Source organism: Bombina bombina, chromosome 2 (genome assembly GCF_027579735.1).
Source record: "Bombina bombina isolate aBomBom1 chromosome 2, aBomBom1.pri, whole genome shotgun sequence".
Classification (NCBI taxonomy): domain Eukaryota; kingdom Metazoa; phylum Chordata; class Amphibia; order Anura; family Bombinatoridae; genus Bombina; species Bombina bombina.
The window spans coordinates 196,508,707-196,535,163 of record NC_069500.1 but is presented as its reverse complement, the minus strand read 5'-3'; the positions used below and the strand labels follow the sequence as shown (position 1 = coordinate 196,535,163).

General features: G+C 40.8%; 1 protein-coding gene across 2 annotated transcripts in view; it reads left to right on the top strand.

Annotated features, from left to right (window-relative positions):
• Positions 1-26,457, top strand: part of ARHGEF28 (Rho guanine nucleotide exchange factor 28) — an 813,355-nt gene that overhangs the window by 252,586 nt on the left and 534,312 nt on the right. For both annotated transcript variants that reach the window (XM_053701420.1, XM_053701419.1), the window contains exon 5: positions 14,286-14,469. In XM_053701420.1, coding sequence (XP_053557395.1) covers positions 14,286-14,469 — 184 coding nt within the window. The remainder of the gene's footprint in view (positions 1-14,285; positions 14,470-26,457) is intronic.

The following is a 26,457-nucleotide window of genomic DNA, read 5'->3' as shown; positions in this document are numbered from 1 at the left end:
TCCTCAAAATCTTGCCTGTTAGGGAGGCCTGAGTTCATGTTAGAAAGCCAGTGTCATAGACCTACTGTCATTCTCTAGCTTCCAGTTTCATTATATCTGGATTTCTGAACAGAATCAAACAAGGTCATAAAAACACAATTCTTGTTGCTCAATTTCAGCTTCAAAGGGCTTTCTTACAGTTACTTTTGCCTTACACCAGATCTCTTGTCTTTGGCTTCATTCATTAGGTTTCCAGTTTTATTTTGTCTGATTACCTGTTTTTTTTTTTTTTTTTTATTTAATTCTGATATGCAACGTTTCTTCTCAAGATTTGTTAGGAACACATCTGGGTCTGAAGTTTTGAGAGCACTGTTCTCTCACACTTTAGTATTTGAGTTTATTTCTTTGCTTTAAATCATTGATTTTATTTGTAGGTTATGACAAGCTGTTCCAAGAGCTGTTTGACAAATCTGCTCACACTATGCTCCACAGTAATTTATCAACTCGAGTCATCCAACATCAGTCAGTGAGAGATTCAAAAAGTTTTATTAAAGGGATACTAAACCCAAATTTTTGCTTTCATGATATAGCTAGAGCAGGCAATTTTAAGCAACTTTCTAATTTACTCTTATTATCAAATTTTCTTCGTTCTCTTGCAGTCTTTTTTTGAAAAAGCAGGAATGAAAGCTTAGGAGCCAGCCCATTTTAGGTTTAGCACCCTGGATAGCGCCTGTTGATTGGTGGCTACATTTAGCGCAACCCAGGTTCGGAACCAAAGATGGGCCGGCTCCTAAGCTTTACATTCCTGCTTTTTTTTTTAATAAAGACAACAACAGAACAAAAAAAATTTGATAATAGGAGTAAATTAGAAAGTTGCTTAAAATTGCCTGCTCTATCTGAATCAAAGGGACATTATACACTCTTTCTTTGCATAAATGTTTTGTAGATGATTCATTTATATAGCCCATACAGGTTTTTTCTCTCTCAAAAAAAAGTATTGTTTTGCTTATTTTTAAATAACATTGCTCTGATTTTCAGACTTCTAACCAAGCCCCAAAGTGATCCTGTTTGTGTAAAATGTCTTTTCATATGCAGAGGAAGGGGGAGTGTCTGTTATTTCCCACTTAAAGTGGGTGTTCTAGCTACCTTTTCTAACAGAACTAAACGGTTTTATACTGGATTTTTATCTGTGCATATTATTCTTTATAGTAGTGTCTATTACATGCAGTTATATGAAAATTGGTGTATACTGTCCCTTTAATGTTCAAGTATCTATGCAATGCATAGTAGGGTAGTCAAATGTAACAATATTATTAATGTTATTGATAGCAATAATATTAAAATAATAATAATATTATTATTATAATACATTTGTCATCATTTGCACAGTGTATTTACTGTAAATGAGGACCATTTGTTGTCAATGGGGGCAGCTTTAAGAGCTCACCTGCATTCCTGGTGGTCTAGGGCTGAGACATTGCCCGGGGGAATTCGCCAAGTCCAAGAAGCCCGGAAGGACTAAAGGGCTTAAAGTGAATGAAAATTTTCACAAATGAAAGCCCTGTTTTTAAAAATACTGTTAAAAACAGGGGCACTTTCATTCATGAAAGTTTACTTTGCAGCCGTTTTTTTAAAAATACTAAACTTTTATTCCTTTCAAGCATGGAACACCGAAGCAGTGATTGCCCCGCCCCCAGATCCTCTCTTCCTGCAATCACGGCGTGGCCTCAGGCAGTGTTTGCTCTGGGGGGGAAGCTGCTATTTGAGGAAGTCGGATTCGTCATTTCTGATGTAAGAAGAGAGGATCTGGGGGCGGGGGAATCTCTGCTCCGGTGTTCCAAGCTTGCAAGGAATAAAAAGTAAGTATTTTAAAAAAGCGGCTGCTATGTAAACTTTCATGAATGAAAGTGCCCCTGTTTTTAACAGTATTTTTAAAAACAGGGCTTCCATTCGTGAAAATTTAAATTCACTTTAAAGGGACATGAAAACTAATTTTTTTTTCTTTCATGATTCAGATAGAGCATGCAAATTTAAACAATTTTCTAATTTACTTTATTATCAAATTGTCATTGTTTTCTTGGTATCTTTTGTTTAAAAGCAGAGTCATAAGCTCAGGAGCGTGTACGGGTCTGGAGCACTATATGGCAGTAGTTTTGCAAGAATGTTATCCATATGCAAGAGCAGTAGATGGCAGCACCCATAGCTGCCGTTTAGTGCTCCAGACCTTCAACAAAGACTTACATGGGAACAAGCAAATGTGATAATAGAAGTAAATTAGATTTTTTTTTATGCAATCAGAAACAATTTTTTTTTTTTTTATCCCTTTAAGGGAGCTGGATTTTCAAAAACCTCAATCTCAGGTCCCTTAAAGGGACATGAAACCCAATTTTTTATTTCATGATTCATATACAGCATATAATTTTAAACAACTTTCCAGTTTACTTATTTTATCAAATTTGTTTCAATCTCTTGTTATCTTTTGGTGGAAAGCATACCTCGATCGAAGCAGCAGGAGCTGGGAGCTAACTGCTGATTGGTGTTTGCACATATATGACTCTTGTGATTGGCTTATCTATGTGTTCAGATAGCCCCCTGTAGTGCATTTCTGCGTCTTCAAGAAATGATACCAAGAAAATCAAGCTAAATTGATAATATAAGTATATTGGAAAGTTGTTTTTAAAATGCATGCTGTATCTGAATCATGAAAAAATGTTTGTCCCTTTAAAGTGATCGTAAATCTTAAAACGCTAGGATTTACCAGTGCTACAAATAAAGGGGTCTTTCGGTCATGAAGTATAAAATACTTCATGCTAAAAGTACCTTTATTTGCCTTCAGTGTGTGCCGCGCTGAGCCCCTCAGGCCGCCCACAGCAGAACGTAATTTTACAAATGAGGTAATGTTAGCCAATAGCGTGCTTGTCATACAGCATAATGCCAAGTGGGCCGCACGGCTTTTAGCTAAGAGGTGGAAATGTCACCTCATTGATATTTGTCCCTTTATTTGTAGCACTGGTAAACGCTAGGATTTACAATCACTTTAAGCGCTGGAGATCCCCAAGGCAGGCAGTCCTCTAATCTTTCACATATTTGTGTCTTGGCGGTTAAAGTTTAAAGGGACATGAAGCCCCAATTTTTTTTTTTTTCACGATTTAGATAAAACATACAATTTTAAACTATTTTCCAATTTACTACTATCAAATGTGCTTCATTCTCTTGGTATCCTTTGTTGAAGGAGGTGCAATTGCACTACTGGGAGCTAGCTGAACACACCGGATGAACCAATGACAAGAGGCACATAGATGCTGCCACCAAACAGCAGCTAGCTCCTAATAATGCATTGCTGCTCCTGAGCCTACCTAGGTATTCGTTTTAGCAAAGGATACCAAGAGAACAAAACAAATGAGGTATTAGAAGTAAAGTGTTAAGTTGTTTAAAATTGCATGCTCTGTCAGAATTATGAAAGTTTCATTTTGACTGTATTGTCCCTTCTATCAAAGCACGTTTTTGTTTTGTTTTTAAATCCACTAATCTTAAAGCAATTTGATAATATATACACATGCACCCTTATAACAGGTAATCAAAAAGGCCTAGGGACTCCCAAGACCCCTTGTTTTAAATCCAGAAGCCCCTCTTTAAAATAAAGCCCCTACATCAGTTTTAATAGACATAATGATTACCTGGTGTGAATAAATGTGCATTTATTTGCACAGAGTCTCGTATGAGGATTATTTAGTTTTTACGATAGGTTTTAGCTGAAAAAATACACACAATTGTTTATAATCTTGTTTGTTTCTAAATTTATTAAAAAAATACACTTTTTTCACACTTTGTTGCCGGTTTTACATGTCATGATATATACATAAATAAAAGCATAGTTTGAATCTGACTCCTTAAAAAATATATGTGGGTTTCTCACTGAAAAATAGTTTACAGTAGTGCCTAAATGTGATAGCATCTAAAAACTGCAAAACAGCTCAACACATTGCTGGAAGTGGCTCAGCAGTTAAAGGGTTAATGAATGTACAAACCTTTATATGACTGTTTTGTTAATACACATATGTGCTGATGTTATTAAAATAAAATAACAATACACTTCAACTAATGTTGCTCCCCAGCTGATATTTTATGGCTATTACTGGTAACACTGCTGTAAGTAATATAGAATATCTAGTGAACAAAAGGGACATATATTATTAGTATTTGTAATGCAGAGTAATAAAACATTTATGCTTTTAAAAGCTGTTATGGTTGGTCATAATTTTTTTTTTGAATCCTTGAAGTTTTCCATTTGGAATAAATTGTAATTTCAGATGCCAATTACCATAGCTGGTATTTTGTTTCCAGGAAAAGAGCGTAATGCATTAGCTTCAGTGCACCAAAACATATTATGCTAAAGCCAACATATTTATTGAGTTTGTCGTTTTTTACCGCAACAAGTTATTTAGTTATTATTAGTCTAAAATGTATACAACTGCATTTTAAATAGTTTATCATTAGTTTAATTCACATTTGCAAGAACTAGCTATTTTGCTCTCTTTGATGCATCTATAAAGTGCATTTTTGTAATCTAAATTGCAATTTGACAATAGAAGTACACTCTTATCCGAGTCATGAAAGTTTTAATTTGACTTTATTGTCCTTTTAAACTTGAAGACATAATCGTTGGTCCTGTGTTAGGAACATGTCTGGCAAGTAATGCATTGCAGGTTAAAGATGCCCTAAACCTGACTTTGAACATCAGCAGAGGGCGCTCTATTCATTGCAAAAGCTGTAGCTTGTGTTAATCTTGTTTTTTTTTTTTTTTTTTTTTGTTTTGTTTTGTTTTTTTAAGCTTTGATAGCTTTAGGTCAAGAGGCTAAACTGGCAAATATCTCTCTGTACAGTTTATAGACTTCTGTAAAGCCAAATTCACAATTCAAGTTGTGTTTTATGATTTCACTCATAAAATATCACTCAGATTAATGCTTGTGAGGAATCACCCCACTATGATCTGAAACATTAATCTGGTCAACGAGGGACCGCCTAATTCCACAGTCCCATGTTTATTGGACACTCCTACTCATTGAATTTAGGTGTTTCAACCACACCCATTGCTAACATGTGCATAAAATCCAGCACATAGCCATGAAATCTCCATAGACAAACATTTGTCATACTGAGAGCCAAGTAACTTTAAACATGGCAGCGTCCCCTTTGGCACAAGTCAGTTTAATTTTATAGCAATAATAGGCAAAATATGCAATGAGAAAGCAAAGAGTAGTCTGATAGTAATATGTACAGTTTTTAATGTCCATAAAGCATGGGTGCCAACATTTAGTAACTTAGGTTTCTTTTTCTGCTGAAACCAATTAGGGACAGCTTTATAAATGAGTCACTAGAGTGTGCAACCAATAACCATGTAGAATACAGCAGTATTACATCAGTGGTCAAAGTGTTTTCCAGATAGAAATATAAATATAGACATCAAAGTGAAGGACATCAACGTATAAATATCTCTAGCTTTACTTCTGCTTTGCATATGCGCTGATGAATTATTACACATTATTTATTACCTCTCTATGCTTTCTGTTAAAGAATACTTAAGCAAATTAAAAATAAACCGAAATGGAGCTCTGGCTTAAATTTCCATACAAATGCAGAACATAAACCAGAAATGTTTGAAATATGTTTCCTCTGTTTATGCATTGTATAACCCTTTCTATAAAGCAACATATTATTCATATTATTATTATTTTTTTTATTTATATATATATATTATCAAATTTGCTTTGTTTCCATGATATTCTGTGTTGAAGAGATACCTAGGTATGCATCTGGAACAAATAGTGCTGACATCTAGTGCTCTTGCAATGGATAACATTTTTCCAAAAATGCTGCCATAAAGTTCTCCAGAAATGGGCTGGCTCCCAAGTATACATCCCTGCTTTTTAATAAAAGCTACCAAGAGAACTAAGGAAAATTGATAATAGAAGTAAATTAGAAAGTTGTTTAAAATCCCATATTCTACCTGAATCATGAAAGAAAACAATTGGGTTTTATATCCTTTTAATTGAAATATATTTTTATTAATCACACTGGTTTTATATCCTTTTAAAGGGTAAAGAAACTATTATATTGCTGTTAAAATATAATTATTTCCATCTAAAGGGGAGGAGAGTCGACGGCTTCATTCATTACTGTTGGGAATTAAGAACCTGGCCAGCAGGGATAGGCAAAGACACCCCAGCCAAAGGCTTAAATACCTTCCCCAGTCATTCGTTGCCTTTCGTCACAGGAGGACGGCAGAGAAGTACCGAAGATTGGAGTAGTCTCTTATGGAGGGTAGTACTCTTCGCATTGGGGCTGGAGTTTTAAGTAGTCCTGTCAGCCTCTCAGTGAGAGCCTGGTCAAAAGTTAGAGTCCGGAGATGCAGGGAGAATCTTTCTGCGAAACCATCCCAACTCATATTAACAGCTCCACAAGCAATCAGCGTTGACAAGTTTTGCTGCCTGCTTTTTACACTCAAGTCCATGTCAGGAGCGAGGCTACTAACCTGTCACACTTGAAGGGCTGTGTTCCTGTTCCACGGCGTAGATTCTGGTAAGATTGTTTAATTTTTTATTACATAATGATAACACGGAAGACAGGGTCAAAGTCTGATGCCTTTTATCTTTAAAGAATCAAGCGTTAATATTCCTGGAAAGGGGATTATTTTGGCACGTTTTCTCCTTAGGCAGGGGCAGTCCTGCCGGGTATTCCATGTGACCGGGTGTGGCTATCTCCCTTCCTCTGTTGATCAACGACGTAAGTGACAAAACGGTTTCTGTAGTCCGGGTAATAGGAGGTGGTGAGTGCCCTGGCCATTGAAGGCTATAAAGGTGCCTATTTATTAGTTAAGCTAGTCCGTAATAACAGCGCAAGCTATGGTGGACTTTGATACGTTAGAGGGTTCGCCCTCTTTAACAAGGTCTCATTCCAGTGTTGATTGTGAGGAGGTTCTGGTAGATCAGCCTGCTCAACTATGTTCCACATGTCTTAATAAAGTTACGACATCTAAGAGCAAACTGATATCTAGTACTAATGATCCGTCCACCTCTGAGGGTTCACTGCATCCATCTCCAATTGCACATGCAGCACCCCAGGGTCCAACCATTACTCCTGCGGGAGAGATTCGTTAGCCGTCAGATTTTGCGGATCAACTGCTAATGGCGGTATCGAAAGTGATCCATGCCTTATCACGTTCTGCTAAGCGCTAGCGTAGGGCGTATCATGGCGGCCCGGCCTAGGGTTTGTTTTCGCCTGTGGAAATATCTGAGGTGTTATACGATGACGAAGCCCACTCTGACTCTTCAATGGAGGCCCCTTCTGGGTCAGAGTCCAAGTAATCTAAACGTCCGGCTGCGGAGCAGCCTGACTTTAGGTTTAGAATGGAAAATCTGCGCTTTTTGCTGATACAAGTGCTTGCTACTCTAAAAGTTCCGGAAACGAAACTTCCAGAAGAACTTGTGATTCCTAAGCTTGATAAGGTATATGTGGACTGGGTGGTGCCTCAGGCCTTCCCGTTTCATGTTAAGATGGCAAATATTATTAAGAATGAATGGGAGCGATTAGGTTCTTCCTTTTCCCCTTCTTCCTTTAAGAAACTGTTCCCTGTCCCGGACTCTCAGCTGGAGCTGTGGGGTACTGTCCCTAAGGTGGATGGTGCTATCTCCATGCTCGCGAAGTGGACAACTATTCCCCTCGAGGATAGTTTGTCGTTTAAGGAGCCCATGGATAAAAAGTTGGAAAACTGGAAAATGTTTCAACACACAGGGTTTGTTTTTAGCCGGCTGTGGCTGTAGCCTTGGTAGCCGGAGCTGCGACATATTGGTGTGAATACCTGTGTGAAATGGTCGAGGGGGGGAGACTTCCATCAACGAGATACAGGATAAGATTAGGGCGCTGAAGATCGCCAATTCTTTCATTTGTGATGCCAATGTGCAAATTAAATTAACCCTAAGGTGTTATGTTTTTCCGTTTTTAGCTCGCAGGGCTCTGTGACTAAAGTCTTGGTCTGCGGACATGACCTCTAAGTCGAGGCTGTTATCCCTGCCTTTTTAAGGAAAGATTCTGTTCGGTCCAGGATTGGATTCGATCATATCCACGGTTACGGGAGGCAAGGGAACTTTCCTACTGCAGGATAAGAAGGCTAAGCCTAAAGGATCTACTTTTCGCACCTTTCGTGCGGACAAGGCCCAGCGCCAGCAGCCTGTTGTGAAATCGGACCAGTCCAAGGGAACTTGGACATTCTTGGAACAAGTCTAAGCAGATCAAGAAGCCCGCCGAGACAAAATCATCATGAAGTGTTGGCCCCCGACCAAGTTGGGGGCAGATTATCTCTCTCAGAAGCCTGGTTGCAGGATGTTCAGGATCCTTGGGTCATGGACGTTGTTGCCCAGGGTTACAGGATAGAGTTCAGATCCCATCCGCCCAGGGGCAGATTCCTCCTATCAAACCTGTCTTCAAGACCGGAAAAGAGAGAGGCATTCCTAGAATGTGTGAGAGATCTTTCCTCTCTAGGTGTTATCTTACCAGTACCCCAAGCAGAAAGGGTTCTAGGGTACTATTCAAATCTTTTTGTGGTTCCAAAGAAGGAGGGCACGTACTCCCTATTCTGGACCTAAAGGGTTTAAACAAGTTTCTGAGTGTTCCATTGTTTAAAATGGAAACAATCAGATCTATTCTTCCCCTAGTTCAAGAGGGACAGTTCATGACAACCATAGACTAGAAGGACGCTTACCTTCATGTGCCAATTCACAGGGACCACTTCAAGTTCCTGAGATTTGCGTTTCTGGACCAACACTTACAGTATGTGGCCCTTCCTTTTGGTCTGGCGACGACCCGAGAGTCTTCACGAAGGTTCTGGGGGCGCTACTTGCGGTGGCCAGAGCCAGAGGCATGGCTGTGGCGCCCTATGTAGACGACATCCTAGTCCAGGCGCCGTCGCTCAGTCTCGCAGAGGATCATTTGAGGGCTGTTCTTCTTTTGCTCCAATCTCACAGTTGGAAGATCAACTCAGGAAAGTTCCCTGGTTCCCAGTAACACAATGGAGTTTCTGGGCACGATAATAGACTCTATGCCCATGAAAATATTTCTCACAGACCATCAACACAGTAAGATTGCATCCTCTTGTCTTGCCCTTCAGTCCTCCTCAAGAGGGGTGGCTCAGTGTATGTAGGTTTTTGGACTCATGGTTTTCAGCATAGACGCCATTCCATTCGCCAGGTTCCATCTCAGACCTCTTCAATTGTGCATGTTGAGACAGTGGAACGGCGATCATTCAGATCTATCACAGCAGATATCCATGGATGCTCGGACTCTGATCTCCCTCTCTTGGTGGATCCGTCCGGAGCAACTGTCCATGGGGATATCATTTTTGAGACCATCCTGGGAGATTATGAACATGGACGTGAGTCTGGCAGGATGGGGAACTGTTTGGGGTGCCAGGACATGGCCTCGGTGGCTTACATCAACCTCGGTGGCTTACATCAACCATCAGGGGGGTACGAGGAGCTCCATAGCTATGAGGGAGGTGTCTCGGATCTTGGAGTGGGCGGAGTCCCACAGCTGCCTGGTCTCAGCGATTCACATTCCAGATGTGGACAACTGGGAAGCAGACTTTCTCAGCATGCAATACTTCCATCCGGGGGAATGGTCTCTTCACCTCGAAGTGTTTGTGGAGATTTGTCTCAGGTGGGGAATGCCGGAGATAGATCTCATGGCGTCCAGACTCAATTGCAAGCAACCCCGATACGGGTCGAGGTCCAGGGATCCCCAGGCAGAGCTAATGGATGCCTTAGTGGTGCCTTGGGGGTTCAGCCTAGTTTACATTTTTCCACCGTTACCACTTCTACCTTGTGTAGTGGCACGCATCAAACAGGAGCGAGCTTCGGCCATTCTGATTACTCCATTGTGGCCGTGGAGGATGTGGTTTGCGGATCAGGTGGGGAGGTCATCCTCTCCGCCGTTTAGGTTACCCTGTCGCAGGGATCTGCTGGAACAGGGCCCCTTTCAACATCAAAATCTCGATGCTCTGAGACTGACTGCGTGGAGATTGAAAGCCTAGTCTTGGCCAAGAGAGGCTTTTCAGAAAGTGTGATTGATACTCTAATTCAGGCAAGGAAGCCAGTCATTCTTCGCATCTACCATAAGGTGTGGAGGACTTACTTGTCCTGGTGTGAGAAGCATGGATATCCTTGGCATAAGATGAAGGTATCTAGGAGTCTGTCTTTTTTCCAAGACGGTTTGGAGAAGGGTCTTGCCGCTAGTTCCTTAAAGGGACAGATTTAGCCATTGTCAGCCTTGTTGCATAGGAGACTCGCTGAGCTTTCTGACATCCAATCTTCATTTCAGACAGTCTACATCTCTTTTTGTGGTGTATTCAGGGAAGCGCAGGGGGCAGAAAGCCTCTTCTACTTCTTTTTCATTTTGGTTGAGGAGCTTGATTCGCTTGGCCTATGAGACAGCGGGACATAAGCCTCCTCAGAGGATTACGGCTCATTCAACTAGAGCTGTGGCTTTGTCTTGGGCCTTCAAGAATGAGGCTTCTATGGAGCAAATATGTAAGGCGGCTACCTGGTCGTCCTCACACACTTTTACAAAGTTTTACAAATTTGACCAACAACACACAGAAAAAGTCCAGCACTCGCTCACAAGCTCTCAGCTAAGAATTAAAGCAAAACTGGAAGAGTCAGTTACCGCATTTGTCCAAATGGGACAAGCCCAGGTACCACGTCAAGGTCTCTTCCAAAACCTGGGTCCCTAATGCAGCCACACACACAAATGCAAGCTCTTAATCAAACAAACTGGGAACAAGTCAGGGTTCACAGACTTATGTAATCACCCTAGGCATGTGCAAAACAAAGAAAAGGAGACAGCACTCTCAGACTGGATCGGGTACACATCCCATGACCCCTAAATAGGCTCAGCTTTTGGTGCTATAGCACTCTCTTAAAGCTACACTATTTCCAGAGTCACAGGCAGTTAACCCCGGGCCTGCCTGGGTGCTGGTCCATAGGAAAAATTACAAAACAGACAATACAACACACAGAAAAAGTCCAGCACTTGCTCACAAGCTCTCAGCTAAGATTAAAAGCAAAACTGGAAGAGTCAGTTACCGCATTTGGCCAAATGGGACAAGCCCAGGTACCACTTCAAGGTCGCTTCCAAAAACCTGGGTATGCTAATAAACCAAGGTAAGCTAATAAACATAGCTTAAAGGTACATACAAGTGTGAAAAGAAAATGCTTTAATGTTTAAGAGCATTTTATTATTGCAATTGCATATAATAATGTGTTAAACCCCTGCAAAGTCAGCTCCAGAGCTGGTGAACCAATGACAAGAGGCACATTTTCATAGCTACCAATCACCAGCTATCTCACATTAGTGTGTCTAGGTATAATTTTCAAAAAAGGACACTACAAGTTCAAAGCAAATTTTATCATAGAAATAAATGTAAAATTATCATAAACTTGTATGCGCTTTCTGTACCATGAAAGTTACATTTTGCTTTCCTTTGTCTTTAAATAAAGCTGAAATTATAAAATAAACTTGCAGCAAAACTAATTTATTTCCCTCACCAAGATTATGATTGTAGCAAACAAAAACAGATCCGTGATCAGATTGGCCTTGTGTATGTTAGGAAATGTTCTGTGTATCATTAGTAGTGCAGACATTAAAGAGACAGTCTAATCAAAATTAAACTTTCATGATTCAGATAGGTCATCCAATTTTAAACAACTTTCCAATTTACTTTTATCATCAAATGTGCTTTATTCTCTTGGTATTCTTTGTCGAAAGCTAAACCTAGGTAGGCTGATATGCTCATTTCAAAGATCTTAAAGGCCGCCTTTTATCTCATTGCATTTTGACAGCTCTAGTTCATGTGTGCCATATAGATAATATTGTGCTGACCCCCGTGGAGTTACCTATGAGTCAGCACTGATTGGCTAAAATGTAAGTCTGTCAAAAGAACTGAAATAAGGATATATTCTGCAGAGGCTTAGATACAAGGTAATCAGAGGTAAAAAGTGCATTAATATAACAGTGTTGGTTATGCAAAACTGGGGAATCGCTTATAAAGATATTATCTATATTTTTAAACAATACAACTTCTGGAGTAGACTGTTCCTTTAAATAAATGTTGAAAATGTTTAGAATCTAAAATGCACATTTTTTAAAAGTTTATTGCAAAGTATAAAAGTTATCTTGCATCCATACTGTTGGGAATGTAAGGATGAGGGTTGGTGTTTGCCCTAGAATAAATTATGTGGAGAGCCCATAATAGTATTAGGTATTTAGCAGTAAAACATTACATTAGAAGGATTGTAAGTGCCTTACTGCCCCTTAGAGGTCTCAGGGGGTATATAGATGGCGCTTTAGTGACGGTCAGTTGCCTGGTATACAGCATTTAGTTCCCTTATGCGTATTTTTGTTGCACAGTGGACAAGTCGTGCGGTTCTGCTTGTTCTGCTGAGAGCTTAAACACTGGTTCCTTTGCATTGCTAGATTTGTGCCAGAGGCTGTATCTGTAACATAGCACCTGATAGGGCAAATTGTTTATAATATGCAGTGTTTATAAATGAGAGCATTCTGCCACTATTAAGTATAATCAAATGTATCCAAATGAAAAGAACAGAAGGTTAGGTGCTGTCACATATTCCATTCATATACTGTAAACAGTTCTCAAGAAGCAGTTCCCAAAATACATTAAGCCAGATGTTTCTGGGCCATTTTTTTTTTGCTCTGTAAAGGATCTCAGGGGGATGAATGTATTCCCAGTGTGCATTGCTGTAATCCTCAGTAATTCATATGAATATCACTGCTGTAATAGCTTGTTTATTTTTACAAAGAAAATGTTAAATAATGAGCATCATCTGATGTAAATCTCTCACTATTCCTCTTGCATTCCCTCTTTTTCTCACTTCCCTCCCCCTTCTCCCTTCCACTCGCTCCGTATCTCATTTTCCCTTTCTCTCTCATGAAAGTGTCAGTTTTCTGTTACTCCCTCCTTTTGCAGTTTCGCTCTACTTTTTATCTCTTTGTGCTTAAACATAATGACGACTACTTTCAGGTGCCGTTTGATGCAATTGCTAACACAACACAGTTCTAACCATCATGGGGCAAATTAGATACCATTCTCTTAAAAAAAACAAAAAAAAAACCCTACAGTTGACTTTAACTCAACAGTAATGTTAGAACTGAACCTTCAAGGTTTAGGTAAAACATGAAATAAAAAAAAAAAAATCCAATTTACTTCTGTCATCAAATTTGCATCATTCAGTTTGTTGAAGAGTAAACCTAGAAAGTGCTCTCTTGCGCTTTTTTGAGCTTAGCTATATTTGAGCTTCAATGAAGAATACCAAGAGAATGAGAATTTAATAACAGAAATAAATTGAAAAGCTTTTTTTAAAATTGCATGCTCTGTCTAAATTAATGAAAGTTTAAATCTGACTTTACTTTCCCTTTAAATGTGTAAAAGGGAACATGACACATGAAAATTACATTATCCAGCCATTGTGATAATGAACTTCAGCATAGATGTTTATTTAAAAAAAAAAAAAAAAAAAGATGCAAGGTCTTCTAAAACCATTAGGATGTATAAAGACGTTTTTTGTATCCTTAGGATAATTATCTGCTCAGTTTAGAAATGTTTCCATCTTACACTTATAGTATAGCACTTTTGTTTGTGGATAACTTATGTTTAATTCCTGCAAAGGGGTTAAATATACACTTCAAGACAGCTCAAGAGCAGCAATGCACTACTGGGAACTAGCTGTAAATATCTGGTGAGCCAATGACAAGAGGCATATGTGAGTAGCCACTAAACTCCAGCTAGCTCCCAATAATGCATTGCTGCTCTGGGCCTAGTGATAATTTTTTTTAATAAAGTATAGCAAGAGAAGGAAGTAAAATTGTTAATAAAGTGTGCAATTTTAAGAGACTTTTCAATTTACTTCTATCTGATCAATGAAGGTTTAGTTTTGACTTTCATGGTCCTTCTAAGGAAGGTAGCTTCTAAGTCCTGCTTGGGAGCCATGTTGGACATTTGCTAACTAGTTGCATTCTGCTCAGGAGAGACATAAATACGTAGTTGCCAGTCAGCAACTGTGTCCTGCCCAGGGCCCCTGGTATGCCAGCATAAAAATTAGTTTAACCCCTTAGTACAATGTTGTAATGATTGAGAGCATTTTATTATTGAAGTAATATGTTACTTTAAGAGTTTATTCTATAAGCAAGTAAATCTTAGTCTTGGCGATTATAAACTTCTTTCATTTGTGTGCTTTCAGAGGGCTTTTGCCATGAGACACTTCTTCATTTGAGCATGAGATGGGGCCTTATGCAGCTATCACATTTCCTTATGTACCAGCCAGGTGGAAGCGAAGCGCTCAGGACAGTAAATGGAGAAGGAGACACACCATTGGATCTTGCTGCTCGCAATGGGCACACTCAATTGGTTGAAATTTTGAGGAAGTGAGTAAATCTACAAAGCTCATTTGTATCACTGTTTTCATTTATGGTGTATGTGTTTTTTTAAACACTATATATCTCTCTATTTACCTATGTCTGTCGGTTTATCTATATGTGTCAGTCTGTATATGTCTATTAATCTGTGTAGCTCCACTCAGGGTAATTTACATATCTGCAAAAATAGCTCTGTGTTTATCAACTCTTCTAAAGGACCTCTTAATATAGATTCACATATACACAATATCATTATAGTAGACCATACTGTGCATGTTCCAGCCAAGGCATAGTCCTGCAAATGGCCATAGATTACCAATGTCTTCACACTACCTTTAACACAATCTGTCTAAAACTGAGCAGCTTCTTATCCCCCTCTCTCTTAGACTTGTATACGCCCACACCTGGCATTTTTCTTTGGAGACTTTGTTCTCAACACCACATCCCAGATCCACTGTCTTGGTGTCATACTTTACTTTAAACCCACCTATACAAACATTTACCAAATACTATGCACACCTATGCAACATTTCTAGACTTTGCCCTTTCCTTACCCAAGAAACTACGTACTAATTAATTCCCTTATTTTTTTACATATTGATTACTGCAACCTACTCCTAAATATCCTTCCCAAACCCTGCCCCTTCAATTTATCATGAGTGCTTCAGCTAGACTCATACACCTATGTTGCGTATGTACATCAGCCGCCCCAACTCCCAACTGTATTTACTCATCTCCAAATACTTCCAGACATGCCCTGTTCCATTAACCTCTGGCCTACGTCTCTCCAATACTTATTCCTACTTCCCTCTCTCACCTACAAGACTTATCACGGCTGCTCCTGTCCTTTGGAACTCTCTACCTCACTCCATTAGACTGTCTTCAACCTTGTATAGCTTCAGTTTTCTTTGATAAATCAGAGCTGTTTAGAGAGGCTTAACATCTTTCTTTAACTTTTATCCACCCAATGCAAAATGAACCTTGAACTGCCTTGTCTCACTTCTGCAAATATAACGCACGTGACAAACTACCCAAACCCTATGTCTCCCTATCCTTACCATGTAGGCTGTAATCTCTTCGGAGCAGAGCCCTCCTCTACTGATTTGTTTTATTTAGTGGAGCTATATGGTAATAAAATAACTTTTTATTCTCACCTTGTTTTTGATTGTCTACGCCTCCACCTTGCATTTGTGTCTCTGAATGCATGCTCACATGCTTTAGATGGTTTTCGCATGCAAATGTTATCAATTGCTGACAGCAATCCAAGTAAAAACTTTAATGTCTTTGGGACTTTGAGAAAGAAGATGCATATTCACAATTCTGCTTGTGAATGAATGTGCACTTGAAAAAAAATGGGCATTCAGTAGCTTTGTTAGCTGACGAATGCGGAAGTAGGTGTCCCCTCGTTGACTTTGGCTCTTTTCAGAGTCGGATTTATTCTTGTGAAAGATCACCACACTGAGATCTGGATATGCACAAATATTAGTGTGGTAAATTGTATGTATTTCTGTGTGAGTGTGTGTGTATATATATATGTATATATATATATATATATATATATATATATATATATATATATATATATATATATATATATATATAAATATATATATATGTATGTATGTATGTATGTATGTGTATATATATATATATATATATATATATCTTTTTAATAACACGATGAGTCCACGGATCATCTAATTACTACTGGGAATATCACTCCTGCCCAGCAGGGGGCGGCAAAGAGCACCACAGCCAAGCTTTTAAATATCACCTCCCTTCCCTCCCACCCCAGTCATTCTCTTTGCCTACGTTTTTTTCAATCAAGAGTTTATTATTTTAAAAGTAGTGCAAGATTGTGCTGCCTTGTCCTAGGGTGTAGCCGTAGTCCATATCAGTCTCTTCAGTAGAGCAGTGGTGGCTTTAGAGCAATGGGAACTTGTGGGACATAATTCTCACTGTGCCTCCCATATACTGATGCTGCCCTAACCCTGACAGACTGGATAATATTACTCAGTCAGTTCTTTCTTTTCACAGGTCCATGGGAGGGAGAGGACCTCTCAAACCTGGGAGCTGCCTTGCTGTCAGGCAGATGAGTAGGTACGTGCTTACTTTATTTTCTGAGGGCTAAGTAGACTCAGAATAAAAAGAATAAAAATAGACTGACCAGAAGAAGACTTGTGTGACGCCGGCGGGTCTACAGGAGGCGGCAATTTGCGTTGCACAACTTTTGCCTGTACTTCCTGTTGATCGGAAGAGACAGTGCAGCTTCTGTTTTCTGTATACGCATTGCGCTTTTCTTATGCGTGGTTGGAAACGGTTCAGATCCGTTAAATAAAATATTGGCTCCTGTTCAGAAAAAGACTGGTGTCATTTGGCAGGTAGGCACCTCAGCTTAGCTGCTGAGGTTTAGAGGTGATCAGAGATATTGTTTAAATTTACTGTCATTTCTGCAATGTAAAAGTAAAAAAGTTACTGTTTAAAAAAAAAAAAACGTTACTGTACTTTAAATTTTAAAGTTTTAAATTTGATTAAAGATTTTAACTTTTTATCTGATATTTGACATTGTGAGTTAGAATGGACCAGGAAACCTTGCACAATGTTACTTGTGCTTTGTGTTTTAATGCCAATGTGGAACCACCAATCCCTTTCTGTTCCTCATGCATTGAGAGAACTTTAAATTACAGGGATAGACTTTTTTCTGAGCCATCATTCTCCATGGAGGATACTGTTCAGGAGTCTGTCAATGTTCAATATATGCCGCAGCTTTCTCCTCAAGCGTCCCAACTTGTTTCGCCCACACATGCAGTGCCCTGCGCTTCCTCTCTAACTCCCCCTGGAGTTACGTTGCAAGACATCGCTTCTCTCATGTCCGCTGCGGTTTCTGATGCATTATCTGCCTTCCCCATGTTGCAGGGGAAGCGCAAGAGGAAAAGTAGACATTCAGTAGGTGAGGTTAATGACGCAGTTGTTGCTAATTCGGATGTTCCCTCCCAGAAGCCTGAGGAGGAGGATCATTCGGTAGCATCTGAGGGTGAAATGTCAGACTCTGACAGTGTAATACCTACTACTGGTACTGAAGTTGTATCCTTCAGGTTTAAGCTTCAGCACCTCCGTCTGTTACTTAGGAGGTTTTAGCTACATTAGATGACAGCGACACTATGGTCGTAGTTAATCCGAAGAAATCCAGTAAGCTAAACAAATATTTTGAGGTACCTTCCTCGATAGAGGTTTTTCCGGTACCAGACCGAGCTTCTGAGATCATTGCTAAGGAGTGGGAGAGACTGGGTATCCATTTTTCTCCATCTCCTATATTTTAAAAGATGTTTCCCATAGCCGACTCTGTCAAGGAGGTTTGGCAAACAGTCCTTAAGGTACGAAGGAGCTGTTTCCACCCTGGCTAAGAGAACTACTATACCCATAGAGGATAGTTGTGCTTTTAAAGATCCTATGGATAAAAAATTAGAGGGGTTACTTAGTAAGATGTATGTACACCAGGGGTTACAATAGCAACCTGCTGTGTGCATTGCTACCATCATCAGTGCGGCGGCATATTGGTTTGATGCGTTGTCTGATGCTAAGACAGACACTCCCTTGGACAAGATTCAGGATAGGATAAAGGCTCTTAAGTTGGCTAATTCCTTCATTACGGATGCTTCCCTACAAGTTATCAAGCTGGCAGCAAAGATTTCAGGTTTCTCTGTTCTAGCCCGCAGATCCTTATGGTTAAAACCTTGGTCTGCAGATGTATCATCTAAATCTAAACTGTTAGCGATTTCTTACAAAGGGAAGACTTTGTTTGGACCGAGCCTGACGGAAATAATCTCAGATATCACGGGAGGTAAAGGTCATCTTCTCCCTCAGGATAAGAGAAACAAGCAAAAGGGACGTTAAAGTAATTTCTTTTACAAAGATATGACGAGTCCACGGATTTCATCCTTACTTGTGGGGTATTAACCTCCTGCTAACAGGAAGTGGCAAAGAGCACCACAGCAGAGCTGTATATATAGCCCCTCCCCTTCCCCTCCACCCTCAGTCATTCTCTTTGCCTGTGTTATACTAGGAAGACATGGTAAAGTGAGGTGTTCGTTTTAGTTTCTTCAATCAAGAAGTTTTTTATTTTAAATGGTACCGGTGTGTACTATTTTCCTCAGGGGGATATGGAAGCAGATTTCTGCCCTTTGCATTTGTAACTAAGATCCATGCTGGTTCCCACAAGACTTCTGAAGGTAACAATGAGACATCTTCAGTGTGGAGACCGGTTTCATGCTACAAGCAGCATTAAGGTATGTGCAGCCTTTTTTCTGAGGAGACTTGGTGTATCAGAACTGGCTGGCATTATTTCCCTGTATAGGAATGGGGTAAGCAGTAAAACCTATTTTAATAAGAGGGGTGTTACTGGAGTCCCTATTTTATATTTATCATTAGTTGATATTTGGGCATTATGTGACATGGGAGACAATATAAAAAACAATGTTTTATGTTTTTTATTTTTGGCACTTAAAACTTATTGGTTTTATGCTTGAGGGTTATATTGTGTGTGTATTTTTACTTTAGTGCAAAACTTCATTTCCATGCGGTGTTGTTTGGGCCTACCCTGACTTTTGATCTTTAGGGGCGGAGCCTATTTTGTCGCAATTTCTTCAGGCTTAGCCACAGCAAACAGTAACTTGGTGGCTCCTGGACTGTGTAGCTGGTCTGAAGGGTTGGAAACTTGATTTGAAGTACCCTGGGGGCACGTAGGCGTCACAGCAGAGCTGTGGCGAGGTGCAGAGTGTATTTGTTTTTAATTTTCAAAACAAGCTTTATTAATATGAAAAAAAGAAGCATTACAAAAATGAAGCTGTGTTCATAAAAGGTACAACAATCTGTGAGGATACTTTCATATGACAATAAGGTTTCCCTTTATCCCCCCAAATGTCCCAGTGCTGTTGCTTATCATTTCTAAGACAGGATATTCTTTTCTGCATATTAAAAGAAAAATTGTCCTTCTTAATTGTGGCTTCTTTAAAGGGACACTGTACCCAAATTTTTTCTTTATTGATTTAGATAGAGCATGACATTTTAAGCAACTTTCTAATTTACTGCTATTATCAACTTTTCTTCATTCTCTTTGTATCTTTATTTGAAATGCAAGAAAGTAAGTTTAGATGCCGGCCCATTTTTGGTGATCAACCTGGGTTGTTCTTGCTGATTGGTGGATAAACTCATCCACCAATAAAAAAGTGCTGTCCAGAGTTCTGAATAATAAAAAAAAAGCTTAGATGTCTTCTTTTTAAAATAAAGATAGCAAGAGAACAAAGAAAAATTGATAATAGGAATAAATTAGAAAGTAGCTTTAAATTGCATGCTCTATCTGAATCATGAAAGAAAAAAATTGGGTTCAGTGTCCCTTTAATATTCAACTTTGAGCTTGTTCCAACGAGTAGGGAGACTCGTTGTATATAAGTAATTCACATCTTTGTTATAGCATAATCATTGAAGCTTAACATCAGGATTATATTATCTTATTAATAAAGCACTCAGCATCTTTGCTTCATACCGCTGAGTTTTAAAGGTCTCTGAAGTTACAACCCATATGGGTGGAGAGAAAGAGAATTGACGAAAATAGTGTGGAAAATGCAGAGTTGTTAGTATAGTACAGAGTAAGAGAGAGAGAGGGGAAAAAAAAGGGGGGAGAGGATGGGGAGGTAGGGGAATTATAATTTCGTTTTAAGGGGAAGAGGGGGGGGGAGGGAGGTAGGGGATGAGTGAGTGGAAATGTAAACTGGTGATGGAGGGGGTGCCCGACCCACAGGGCCAACCCCCAACTAGATAGGGCAGCGCTCCTATTTGGTTAGTTACTAATGTCCTACAGAGTTTAATTATAACCCTCTTCCCGTCCAGGTCAATGTCATCATTTCATGTGTGGCAAGCCTGCTGTTCTTGCGATAGTGATATCTTTCAAGGTTTAGTAGTTCTTCCACCCTGGCCCTCCACTCTCGCAAATCTGGCACCTGAGTTTTCTTCCAGTGCCTGGGTATTAGGCCCTTTGCACTGTTCAGCATGAGCAATAAAAGTAGATATCTGTCCTCTCCCAACACCTTAGGAAGGCCATGGTAAATCAGATATGATGGTTTTGGAGGGATAGTGACCCTTAGTATTCTGCTCATCTCTCCCAACACCTCTTCCCAGTAAGATTGTATCTGTGGGCAGCTCCACCAGATATGCAAAAGGGTTCCTTCCCCCCACATCCCCTCCAGCAGCCCCCGCTTGTGTGGGGGTAAATTTTTTGCACCCTGTGAGGGGTCATGTACCACCTGCTAAGCAATTTATAATGAGCTTCTTATATTTTCATTGACACTGATGCCCTCCTGGCCCTATCAAAGATCTTAATCCATTCTTTATGTTCTATCTCTTGATCTAACTCTGTCTGCCAAGCCAGGGTGTAACTCGGGAGGGTGGTTCCCCCTTTCAGCAAGAGGATTTTGTATATCTGAGAGATAAGGTGAGTCGGGGTCCGAGACATCGTGCAGAGAGTCTCAAATACCGACCTTTGCCTAGTGAGCTAGGCTCTGTCTTTGTGTGTTTTGAAGTAGTGCGTTATCTGTGCCATTCTAAACCAGGAGGCAAAAATGTCTGGAGCCCATTCCGTCAGCTCTGCCTGTGTTTTGAGCCTACCTTGGTGCAATATATTAGACATGGAGACTTCTTGAAGAGTGTAATGTGCTCCTGAGACATGTGGGTATTTTCAATTCCCAAGTCCGGATTTTCTCGGACAGGGGTGTTTGGTGAGTTATAAGATGATAGTTGCGAGTTTTCGCTGAGTAGCCTATCCCATGTCATAAACACCTCCTCCATCAGCGGATACTGCTGTATTGTAGGAGGACGGTTTTTAACAGAGACCCACGCCAGGGCTCCCGTGTTATTGTGCTTCAAAATCTCGTTATCTATTTGGACCCAAGCCTTATTACGTAAGTTCTGACTCCATTCAACTAACCTCTGCAAAGATATGTCTCTCTGGTATTCCTTCAGTAGGGGTACACCCAATCCCCCCCCTGTCTCTGGGCAAGTAGATGGTTTGCTTTCTAATTCTGGGCTTCACCCCATTCCAGATGTAGGACTCTATTGCTGATTGTATTTGCCTAATGTATGGTGTAGTTGGGGAGATCGGGACCGTCTGCATAACGTACAGCACCCTTGGTAGGATGTTCATCTTAACCACCCCTATCTGCCCCATCCATGAGATGGTTTTGTTCTTCCAATTATTCAAGTCCCTGAGAATGTCATCACGAATGTGCTTATAGTTAATTTCCGATATCTCGCAGACATCAGGTGAGATTAGAATCCCCAGGTACTTGATAGAATGTTGTGCTATTTTAATGGGGCAATCAGCAAGGTGAGTAACTAACACCGCGGGTTGCTCTGTGATATTTAGTATTTCAGATTTCTGGGGATTAAGCAGAAAGTTGGAAACTTCTCCAAAAGTGGAGAACTCCAGTAGTGCCTCTTTAAGTGACCTAGGGGAGTCGGACAGTGTCAACAATATGTCGTCGGCATACATTGAGAGCTCATGCTCTGTCCCGCCCATAGTTAAACCCTTGATGCATGCATTAGCTCTTATTTTGCTCGCCAAAACTTCGATTGTAAGGGCGAACAGTAGTGGTGAGAGGGGGCATCCCTGCCTAGTCCCGTTGTGGATCTTAAAGGTGTTTGATAGCGTACCGTTAACCCTGATTTTGGCATTTGGTGCCGAATAGAGGGACATGGTCATGTTTATTAAGTTGGGCCCAAAACCATACTTCTCAAGGGTATGACGAATGAAAAGCCAACTCACCCGGTCAAACGCCTTTTCTGCGTCCGTTGTGACCCAGGGCGAGTGGCTGATTGTGGTTATGGACATACGTGATCATCTGGAGGGTTTTCAGAGTATTGTCTCTCGCCTCTCGGCAGATCAGCAGAGACTAGGGTCGGCAAAAGCCTGTTGAGACGGGAGGCTATTACTTTGGCCAGGATCTTAATGTCTGCGTTCAACAGGGATATTGACCTGTAATTTTCGGGTTTATCAGGTGATTTCCCAGGTTTGGGGATCACAGTGATATATGCTTCAAGCATAGAGCATGGGAGGTTTGGGGAATCAGATAGTGTGTTAAATAGCTTCATCAAAATTGGGGCTAATATATCTACGTATTTTTTGTAATACTTAAGGTCAAAACCATCTGGCCCGGGGCTTTTCCCGGTGGGGAGGTCTTTGATCGCTTTTTTTTAATTTCTATAATGGAAATTGGGGTGTCTAGTGCTTCCTTATCCTCCTCTGTGATTTTGGGGCGGTCAACCCCTTCAAGGTATTTTATGATTTTTCCCTCCTCCTTCTCCCGACCAAGGTAAACCTCAGCTTCTCTATTAGCTTGTTTAATGCTGTATAGTGATGCGTAGTACTTTCTATAATTATCTGCTATCGAATCCGCATCTGACTTAATGCTTACCTCTTCATCTACCATCTGATGTACATGAGACTTTAACTTCTTACGAGCTAGTGCCCTGGCTAGTAGCTTTCCTGCCTTATCCCCCTGTTCATAATAGAGTTGCCTCAGCTTCAGAGCTTGTTTCTGGTAATCTTCCTGCAAAAATTGCATTAATGTCTTTCTAGCTGTGGTCAGTATTTTCGTATGTGCCTCATCTGCCGGTTGTGCTTTGTGGTTCAGTTCTGCTCTTTCTACCTGTGTCAGCAGAGTTTGATACCGCTCCCTTCTAGCTTTTTTAAGCCCAGATCCCCTTTTAATAAGGAGACCCCTGATAGTGCATTTATGTGCCTCCCAAATAGTAGTCACTGGTATTTGGTCATCAGCGTTAAGGTGAAAATTTTCTATGATAGCTTTATTCAATTCTGCTCCAAATAAAGGGTCATCTAAGAGGGTGTCTTCCAGCCTCCACATGTAGGGTGTCACTGGGACAGTAGGCCATAACATTGCACACCCCACTGGAGCGTGGTCTGACCAGGTGATCGGGTAAATGTTACTACTTTTCGTGATCATTAGCCCTATTATATCCGTAAAAAGATAGTCAATTCTGGAATATTTTCTGTGGGGATGTGAGTAAAAGGTGTAATTCTTGACCGCGGGGTGATGTGTCCGCCACACATCATATATAGCTAGGTCACCCAGTGAGGTGATAATGTGTTTCAATGTCTTATGGGGGATGCTGGAGAGGCCATAAGAGGTGTCCAACAAAGGGACAAGCGGTGCATTGAGATCCCCTCCCACAAACAAAATGCCCACCCACAATTACAGAATTTTGCGAATGACTTTTGGTAAAAAGAGGTGCTGGGAGTGGTTCGGACAATAGATATTTGCTAGGGTAATGGGCCTGTGATATAGGAGCCCCGTGACCACCATTTATTTGCCCTCCGGGTCTTTGTATGTCTGTATGACTTGGAATGGTGTTTTAGCACTGAAAAGTATTCCCACCCCGTTCTTTTTATTAGGGCCCGATGCAAAAATTGCGGAGGGGCAGTGATGAGAAAACCACTTTGGTTCATGGCTCGCTGAAAAATGTGTTTCCTGTAAAAGTATTTTATCCGCGCCCATTCTATGCATATCCCTAACGAGTATAGATTGTTTATTTGGGCTGTTCAACCCCTTTACATTTATCGTAATAAGCTCTACAGGGAGCGGTCTATTCTGCCTCTGTGCCATGATGTGTGAGTTGATATGCAATTGACCGGGGAGCCAAGGGGAGCAGGGTAGTTAAGCAGGGAAAAAAAAGGGGGGGTGGGAGGGGAAAGAGGAGGAGCAGGTTAAGAGGTAAAGTAAAGAAAGGGGAGAAGAGTGCGAGAGAGTATGGGTTAGCAGAGTGTTCTGCACAAAGTCAATAAATATTCTATTGACTCAAAACTTAACAACTACTTCAACAAATCAGGGATAGTTGTCCCTATGCTTTCGCTATAAATATAAACATATTATTTACTTAGTAAATTAACGTTCTCTAGTTACACAATCATAAACAGTATATAGAACAGTAAAAGAAAACTGCAATAAAAAACCTGAATAACAGATATTTAAACATTGCTTTGCATAAACTGTTAAACTGACATCACACACACATATTTATTCCTTCATATCCTGTGTTGCACCCTCCCTAATCTCTGATTGTGCATGCCCTTATTAATTGCTCAACCCTCCTATCCTCCAGTTATAACTCTCTTTTCTTTGTGTTATAATGACAGGTGCAATTATAAAATGGTGATGTGCTAAGTCTTGACCTTCCTGCAGGATCCCTGTTAGCTAACGTGTTGTGTTGATAGCATGTATCCTGCCTAATAATCCATACTTGTGTATTTCAGTTCTAAACATATACCATAGTTACAGATATGAAACATCAGATGAATAATGACAAGTTTAATCATAATCACAACATACGACCTGCCAGGAATCCATGCAACACTTGTCCTGCTATTGCAGATAGCATATGGCTTAAGACCAAGAACTCTTTCAGTCTCATTTAACTTTGTTTACTGTGCTATTGGCTGACGACCTTCCTCAAGAGGTCTTTTCGGAGCTCTGCGGATGTCCTCGCCCATGTCCTGTGGAGGAGTGATGTGGAGACCCAAGGCTTGGTTAAAGCTGGGGAGGTACTGTATGGATTTAAGGACATGCGAGGTATTATTCTTTGTTGTTATCGAGCAAGTGGGGAAGCCCCACCTGTACCGGATCCTCTTGTCTTTAAGGACTGCTGTGATAAACCTCATGTTCCTTCGCTTTTGCAGCGTAGTTGGGCACAAGTCGGAGTATACCTGGATTTCGGAGCCTTTGAATTAGATTGGGTGTTGTGTTCTGGCAAGCCTTAAAATGTCTTCCTTGTCCTTGAACGACAGCATTTTCATTATGATGTCTCTGGGGGGCTCTGCTTGGCGGTTTGGGCCTCAATGCCCTATGTGCTCTTTCTATCTGCACCTTCGGAGCTGAGTCATCCCTCTTAAGGTGTCTAATGAATTCCTGTATATAACTCTGGAGGGCAGGAGGATCAACTGCTTCTGATATTCTTCGCAGCCGGAGGTTGCTCCTCCTGCTCCTATTCTCCAGATCTTCCACTTGGTCCATGAGAGCCTGTACCGTGCCGTCCTGAGCCTGCATATAGCTGGTTTGGTGCTGCAGATCTGAGCTCAAAGTTTCTTGTCTCTCCTCAGTCATGATGACCCATTGGTCTACAGCTGTGATGTCCCTTTTAAGCTCTCCAAACATAGATTTGAAGTCTAGCATGGCCTCTTTAATGTCCTCTTTTAAAGATAGGTGTCTTATATCTTCTTTTGTAAGGAATGAGGAACTATGTGTCTGCCCCCCAGGTTTGTAAACCTGTGCCATTATTGTTTGTTTCACTGTGCTCTGTTTTACTCCTCCAGCTAATGTTGCAGGGTCAGTTGGGATTAAATAGTTTTCCATGGCTGAGGACTGCACACTCTTTGGTGGTTTGGCAGATCTTTTGCTTGCCATCCCATATGATTGCGCTCTGTCTTTACTGGGGCCTTGTCCCCTATGATCCAGTACAGATCTGTGTTATATAGGCCCAAGTTCACCCCTGTGTGAGTATGGGTAGGCCATTTGTACTCCTCTGAAGAGATGACAGTTAGCTGCTATGCCCTGTCTTTATCTAAGCAAGGTCTCACTCAACGTTAATATAGAGATGGCCCTGCTTGTGATATTTTGCGGTCCGTGTCTCTGGACTTTCAAACTAGGCCTTTGCAACTTTATAGGGCACTACAAGCTGTCCTCATCAGTTACTGTTAGTTAGTGTTTGCTCTGGGGCCCTGTATCTCTGTAGTGTGCGATAGTTTGACCCTACTTACATGGATTGCCTGCAGACAGCCACCTCACTCCCAGCTCACAGTCTCCACAGCCCCCTGTGTGCTGATCGGTCACTGGATGCTCCGGTCTGACCACGTGGGTGCGGCCCAGCACCGCGGCTCACAGTTGCGTCTGGGCGTGATGGGCCAAGTGTATAGGCAAGTGCAGAAGCTGCAAC